The 8,328-nt window shown below is 42.1% G+C and overlaps 1 protein-coding gene across 1 annotated transcript in view; it reads right to left on the reverse strand.

Moving 5' to 3' along the window:
• Positions 1–5,691: 5,691 nt before the first annotated feature.
• The window catches only part of adarb2 (adenosine deaminase RNA specific B2 (inactive)), a 292,008-nt gene continuing 289,371 nt past the window's right edge, over positions 5,692–8,328 (reverse strand). The window contains exon 10 of the mRNA XM_032504062.1: positions 5,692–6,542. Coding sequence (XP_032359953.1) covers positions 6,264–6,542 — 279 coding nt within the window. The 3' untranslated portion in view covers positions 5,692–6,263. The remainder of the gene's footprint in view (positions 6,543–8,328) is intronic.

The raw sequence follows: 8,328 nt of genomic DNA on the forward strand, positions 1-8,328 counted from the left end.
TCCGAGTCACCAGCCTCAGAAATTGCAAGTTAACAGCAGCAAAAATCATATTATAGTATGTTGAAAAAAGTGATAAAAAGTCATTGTATAGTGTGTCAATGAAAGTGATAAAAAGTGTCAATTGATATGTTTGTTCTGTTATTTGTTGTTCACAGCGGCAGACTCTCAGTGATTAACTCATTAAGTCATTGTGTAGTAGTCAAAAAAAGTCATGCAAAAATTGTAGTCGGCATATGTCATAGAAAGTAATAAAAACGTCATATATATATCATATTGAATGTTGAAAAAAATGTCGTAGTATACTACTCATTTAGCATGTAGTATAGTATGCCATAAAAAGTCATAGTATTTTGTTCTGTAACTGCTGGATGTGTAAACAAGCTGCTGTTTTCCATATCAACATTGTCATATCAACTTGTTTCTTCTACCCCCACGTGGCCAAAACGGTTATTGCATGTTTAAAAATCATATGAGAGAAGCAAAGATAAGTTTTTTTCCCCCCAAGATTACCAGTTTTCTTTTTTTTTTAGGAACAAAATAAAAACCATGAACATCCCCCTCCCCCAAAAATAGACAAAATTAATCTATAAACCAAATAAACATATGTATATATGACAAAATAATAAGCACATGGTCTCTCCACACATGAGCCCTCCAGAAAGCTAACGTATGTTTTCCCATGTTCTAGAGCAGGGGTCTTCAACAGGGGGTCCGTGGAGGTACTGCATGGGGGTCGCGAAAGTTTTGGTTGATTAGACTTTTTTTTATATTCCCCCCCCCCCCCCCCCTGCAATTTTTTACTAATTGAATGTCTTTAAATCCACATTAACATGAATTCAACACACTGTGGTAAACAGATAAATGGAGGCAGAAGATGTCTTTCAGTCATCAATGCACACATGGCACTATAGGACCAGTTTGATAGAACACAATTTTATACAATATATATAATTAGGGGGTCCCCGCTCCATCTCGCCATCAGTTTGGGGGTCCTTGGCCTGGAAATCGTTGAAGACCCCTGTTCTAGAGTAACCATTTATGTTACATTTTTTCCAAATGGTGCAACTCTGGCCATCTGACAGGCCCACTCCTGGATTGAAGGCAAACCTTTATTCATGTAGCAGCTTAGAATAATCTGTCTGGCTATCAATAAACTATTTTGGACCATGCTTCAAATACTTGATGAGGCATTTCGATATGGATCCAGCTCAAACAGCCAGGCCACTTTGGGCTAAACTACTTTTAAGTGAGCGATTATCACATGCGTTTTGACCTCCCTCTCTCTCTTCAAGCCAACATAACGGGGGAGGGGAGAAATTGGCTTTTTAGCATGAGCCTGTCTCTCCCAGCCCCCCCCCCGTCACATGACTTGTCTGCTGTACAATTGTCATATTGGTTATATTAGCCCTCCTACACAATCTGGACTGTGGTCATAACATCTACATCTTACATCTTATAACTCATTCCCTGTTATATTATATTGTTCTTATTCTTATTCAATCAGTGTATAGGTTATGATGTTTATATGTAATAGTCATAGTTAATATTTGATCATGATCAGCACTGCTCAATCCCTGACTGTTCACCATTGCACCCAGTCTTCCATAGCATCTCACCTTATCATGCATCTTTGTGAGGGATTTCTATTATTATTCTTATGTATGTGTGATATTTGTGTGTGTGTATATGTGTTTGTTGTTACGGTTGTCCTGCTACTGGATGCCTAAAAGTTCCTTTGGGATGAATAAAGTATCTATCTATCTATCTATCTATCTATCTATCCTTCTCCCCAGTTTGACAGACAGGCTATGTAAGGGTTATAAAAACTCGTAGAAATCTGAATATTGACAAGATGTCCCAAATTGGCTGGTCTATCTTTCACAATGCAATGTAAAGCCACTAGTAGTCAAATAAATACAGGAAAGTAAAAGTATATTTCCCTCTGAAGTGACATAGAAGTATAAAGGATGTAAACATAGCATTTTCCTCCCAGCAGATAAGCCTTAGGAGACTGATTTAATGTCATTCCTTAAGCTAGAAAAGATCAAATTGTCACTTCTAGGGTCAACTGAACAGCCTCTCCTGTCATATTTTGATAATGTAGCTATGAGATGTATGCCACTTTTCTTTTTTCTCTAACCAGTTGTACTGTTGCAACAAAGTCAAGGTACAGATATAAGTTGTTTTAGGTGATACACTAATGGAGAAAGGCAGACCAACCGAGGGTGGGATTGGAGTTCTTTAATGAATGCCGTGGCTCTCCTCTTTCTCCTCTTTTGTTTTCTCTTACCTGTGGCAAAAGGTAGAGACCTTTTGCCACATGTACTGTAGGTCTGTTGAAAAAGAAAAACAATTTGATGATGGTCGCACATGTAAACGGACAAGATCCATGTCAATTGATGTGATGTGTTCCAATAAACAAATTCAATAAGAAAATAGAAACATTCAAGTAATAGTATATCATCTCATGCTTTCCACCAATGTCCCATGCACCATAAGGAAGGCCATTCGCAGCAAAAACTAAGGTTGGACCATTTTCAAAATGTCTTAGCATATTAAAGATGCTGGACCAATCCAATCAGCAGGCATCATCCCTGTGGAAGTGTGTCGGTCTGAGCCTACATGTTGAAATCGCATTGTATTTGTGTGGTACGGCTCTTAGATTTGATTGAGAAACAGCACGACACTGGGGGGGAGAGAGAGAGAATATTCTGTGGAGTCTTACCTCTCCGTCCTCGTCCAATTAGATTAGAGCTGGCTGGCCGTGACCAGCCACTGGAGCAAATTGTCAATTATGATGTTTATTGTGGAGCACACAGTCGCTCTGTGGCTGAGGGGGGGAGGGGGGGGGGGGGGGGGAGGGGGGGGGGGGGGGTGAAGGGGGATGCATGTGAGGAGGCATACCTCGTCCCCCCCGCTTCTTTTCTCCCTCCAGGCTAATTTGGTGGCTGCTCTGTGTGACACCTGCCACCGAGCCAAACAGAGATAACCATCTCCCGATGGATTTCCCCTGGGAGAGGCAGGAGGAGGGAGGCCTCTTTCATATTTGTCTGGAGGCTCCTGAGGGCCAGCGCAGGTACACCTGAATCTCACAAAGACCCAAGAAATGCAAAAGGTCCAACATCAGCGCTCATTATTAGATGTGTAGGTTATCGTAATGAGATATGTTCTGCCATCAAAATCTGATTAATCATAAACCCATCAAGACAAGGTAAAATTACAAGATTTTGGGGGTTTTATTCACATATACAGTACAAACATTCACTTTTTTATTTGTTACTGAAGTGCAATTTACAGACCTTAGCAGCAATTCTTCATATACATGATAATTAGACATTTTAGGATCTCTTTCAAATCTTTGTCTTTTGTACATTTCTTTTTCAAATTTCTTTTAAATTTATTTATATACATTTGTACACTTTTAGATACAATATTGCCATTCAGACATGCCTTATACTTATCGCTCAAAATAAATTTGTTTTCATGGCTAACCCAGCCGTTATGAGTCATGGCGCGAAGCAATGAGCTGATGATGTCGTTACCTGTGTCGAGTTATGGAGTGTCACAATAAAACACATGTTGATCAAAAACAAAAACAAATGTTCTGATACACAGACATGATTTACACAACATCTGATCAGAATCAGACATGAGTTTCTGAAAACTGACTTCCGGGGATTTTATTAATTGAAGCTGCCACAGGCCAAGGCTGGACTAAAGACCAGGTCCCTGACCCTGAGGAGCCCCAGAGGTACTAGGCTTCCTGTATGTAAATTGGTTTTTGTTCATTTTTTATTGCAGCTTTCTTAGTGAATTTGCATTATTACATTTCAGTATCAACTAATGCGAGTTATTAACACAGAACAGACAGCTAACTAGCTAGATATCCGCTGGATTTGACAAAGAGTGCATCCACCTTTTTTATGAATACTTAATCACTAATGATGTTTTTTTTTTTTAAATTATTAAGTCACAAATATGCAATGCTATAGAGGCGCCCAAATTATTTCACATGAAGGGCCAAAAATGTATCTGGATGGAAAGCCACGGGCCAAAAATAAGTGATGATGTTCTAAGAAAATGTATTATAATTTATAGAAAATTAACATTCTAAATCCAGAATATAAAATTCAAAAATAACACTGCTCTAATCTGCATTGGTCTCCCATATTACAGACCTTTTGCAGTCATTTATCACTTGCAATATCAGTGGGAGACATGAAGTTTGTCTTTCAACATTAGGGTTCCAGCTGACTTACTTCATTTTATTTCAAAAGTCTTTAAACACGTGAGAGGGGGAGTGGGAGAGAGAAAATACCGTTATTCTTGTAATTCTTCGTAGATAAAACGCACTTACTTAATTTAAAAGGAAAGTTTACCAGCACTGTGCTTTACATTGCTGTAAAACTAAAATTACGCATGTTTAAGCCGCACAAAATGTACATTTCGTGTCATTAGCGTACAGTTATGATTTTACAGCACTTTCAAAATAAGAGGAGAATATGGAGGAGCATGTCAAATGCCACGCGGGAGAACTCGGCCCCCAAAATTGGGCGGCATTGCTATAGGGAAACACATTGGAAGTTGTACAAAAAAAAAAAAAAAACTGATCTATGGTGACAGGGATGCCAGATGCAAGTCACATGTGGGTTAAGATGTCTCTTGTGTAAATCTCCCTGTGTGTCAAAACATCCACCTCACACACACAAACACACACACACCGGCCTCCACTGAAGATCTCATTCTATGCTCCAATTGGCCAAACAGTCAACAGTTTGGTTTGGTAGTGTATCCTGACTGGAGCACATCATGCTGCCAGAACAGGGGCTCAACGGGAGCGGGACAGGAGGACGACAACAGAACAAGCACCACTAGATGTCACTCTCACTACTTACTAGGATTATTATACTGCTGACTGAGCTATGCTGCTGGCTGGTAAAGAGAATACAGAACAACACAGTCATGATCACGATGAATATCAACACTGAGCTGCATAAAAAAAAAATACGTGTGTATGTTTACATCATGAAATATGCAGAGACATAGGAATAAGTGTGAGGTGCAAATGTACACAGTAGTGTTCGGGGATCTCCATGTTCACCTCGCTGATCGGGAATCTTTAATTCCTACGCGAGGGGTTGTGGAAAACGGTGAACAAGAGATGACAGAGGGTGAGGGGGGGGGGGTCGGTCATGACCACGGGGAGAAGTCGATCGGGTCAACAAGGGCTCGCTATATGAGCCGCTACTGAAAGCGGCTCTCATTGTTGACAACGGCTTCGACGGAAGAAAAGGAATCCATTTAGGAAGAAGAGAGGGGGAAAAAACCATCACCTCCACCTGTACTTAGGCAAGCTGTAATGGCTGCGTTTATGTACCCTCGCCTCGATTCTCTCCCCGGTGGGGTGGGAAGGACGGGAGAGGAAAAAAAAAAAAAAAAAGAGGGTGCATTAACCTGTCGTAGTGTCGCTTCAACCTCTGCCGCGCATGAAAGAGGAGATGGAAGCAAAAAAAAAAAAGGAGAGCGTGAGGAAAATAGGTGGAGGGAGGAAGGGAATGGAAAGAAGGCAAGGAGGGAGAGATGGAGGCAAAAGGAGGAAGTCAGGAGTCAGAGGGTGAGTCGGAGGAGGAGGACAAATGTAGAAATGAGAACGGGAAGGTGAAGGAGGTGGGCTCAAGCAATTGTATGTCCTTTTTTTTCTCACTCTGTCTTCCCATCACTTTCCTTCCTCTTCTTCTATCACCCGTCACCCAGACAGGGCCGGTAATTGGACGTGGACCTCTCTTTCTCTCTCTCTTTTTTCTCTTTCTCTCTCCCCCGTGGCTCAGCTCCTCAGCGGGAGCCTTGGGGCCCGGAAATAGCTGATGACAAGATAGCGGCTGCCTTTCATTCTGCTCAAGGTTACCCCAGCCTTCGTTGACAGCTGACAGAGGGGGGTATTTAGGTGTGCGTTTGCTTAAACGTGTGTTTTTTTGTGCGTTTGAAGAAGGCAAGTCAAGAAAGGGTCCATCTTTTATGTCTGTTTTCCTTTTCAGCCCGTTCGGCTGACCTTCCTCTTGCGCGTTTCTGCTGGTGGAATGGGCGACACATCCAGAATGACACACACACACCACACACACCACACACACACACACACACACACCACACCACACACACACACACACAACACACACCTTGTGACAGCCTTGAGTTTAGAGGTTGCACGGCTAAATGTCCTGGTATGGAGTGTGTGGCAGATGTTGGTAAAGAGCTGTGGAGTCATCTTACCCTAAAAAAATAAAGGTTAACACACACACACACACACAACACACACACACACCACACACACACACACACACACACACACACACCACCACACACTTCCTCCAGTCCGACAGCAGGAACTGTTCCTGCTCGGGCGGTTTCTTGACCCAGGTCCCGAGGCCCATTTCCTGCAGAGACCTGAACCACTGCTGCTTCACTGTCTGGTAAGAACGCGCCGCCATCTTGGCCTCGCAGTACATGAGCTGGCGCTCCACCGAGCCGGACAAGCGGATCCCCGACTGGTGAAGGGGGGGCAATCAAGGGAGAAAGAGAAGAAGAGAGAGAGAGAGAGCAATTGTGAGTCAGATAAAAGTGGAACAGAGACATACATGACGATCAGAAGAGAAAACAAAGAGAGGGGAGTAAAGACGGGTCAGAGAGGGTAAAGGTTTCGTTAAGGGGGACAGACAGAGAGAGAGAGAGAGAGAGAGAGAAGAAGAAGAAGAAGAAGAAGAAGAGCGGGCAAAACAAAACGAATGAGCCGGCACAAATGCATTTGGGTGCGGTTGGGAGGTGGGGGGGGGGCTTCAACAGCTGTGTAATCTCCCCATTTAAATTTCACAAGCAATTGAACATTCTCTGTGCTTTTTGTGCGTTCCTATTGTCGCGAGGGGAAACAATGAAGATCGGCTGAGAGACAAGTAGGGAGAGAGAGAGGGGGAGAGAGAGAGAGAGAGAGAGAGAGGGCGAGAGCAAAAGTTTCTTTTGGAGATTAGTGCGACTGCTCTTGCGTGGCCCTTATATACTGCGCGCAGGGAGCGCTTAGGGTGGGGGCCTCCTCGAGTACTCCTCCAAATAATTATGGTTTGATAGTCATTATGCTTTAACGGCCGCCATTTGGCGACGCAGGCGCTGTTACATAAAGTTTCAGAATGGAAATGAAAGTGCAGCGGGGTCCGTGTGCAGACGCTACACATCCGAGCTGATTTCAGATGTTGCCACGTGGACAAATTTATCAAAAGGCAGAAAAGGAAATTCCACATACCCGCCACAGAGCACTCTGGGAGTCGGATTTTAATACATGTGTCTATGTGCTTTTTAAAAGAGTGTCTGTTGGCATGCATCTAGTTAATGTGTCTGTATTACTGTGTGTATTCCTTGCATGTGATTTCTGATGGCGAAGGATTGCCGAGTAATGTCTCTTGCCTTCCATTAGAGGAGCATTTCCACATTTTAAAGTAGAGCATAGTGTTAAAACAGACATTTATTCATATGAAAATGGGACTATTGTTTCGACTCACATTAATTAAACAGTACATCATAGTGGGTTTTTTTTTCCAGCAAGACAAAGGGCAGGTGGTTTTTAATTAACATTTAAATTAGAAAGACCTTTTTTTTTCCCCACAGCAAATATATTGACATGTCATAACAAGCGAAGCACAGTGTAATTTATAATATTAATAATGGCTTTATTCAACCGAGTTGTGCCAGCGCCCTTTGGTATGGTATGGAACAGAGCTATCATGCATGTTACACCCGGCCGTAAAAAATAAAATACGCCGGTGCTTTTTCTACCATAAAAGTCAAAATGTGGGCTGTGAGAAAAGCCTATAGAGAGGAGGCCCTAGTTCTGTCTTCCACTGTGAATTCCTATTACTTGTAAAAGATGTCCTCAATGTACATACAGCATAGACTGTTGGAATTTAAAATTGTATATGTGCTTAAACATTGTGTGTGATTTGCATTGTGCATTTAAGCTAAAAGGTAAAAGCATTATTCCAGCATAAATGAAGACATGTTGGTCATGCCTTAAGTTTGTTGTTGTAAGTATATTGTAGTATATAGTATATAGTATTTTGCAGTACTTTTGTTTTATAATATAAGATGCTCTCCTAAATGTGTTAGAAGCAGAATTGATTGTTAGGTTGTGAGTCTGGTTTCAGTCCCTTTTTACCCCCACTGATCTTTTCCTGAACTGAGGGTCATAAACTCTCAGTCACATTCCACCTGAAAAGATAACGAATAAGCACACACACACACACACACACACACATCAATGTGGTCTAAAGACCCCACCCTTTGTGG

The sequence above is a fragment of the Etheostoma spectabile genome, chromosome 22 (genome assembly GCF_008692095.1).
Source record: "Etheostoma spectabile isolate EspeVRDwgs_2016 chromosome 22, UIUC_Espe_1.0, whole genome shotgun sequence".
In the NCBI taxonomy this organism is placed as follows: domain Eukaryota; kingdom Metazoa; phylum Chordata; class Actinopteri; order Perciformes; family Percidae; genus Etheostoma; species Etheostoma spectabile.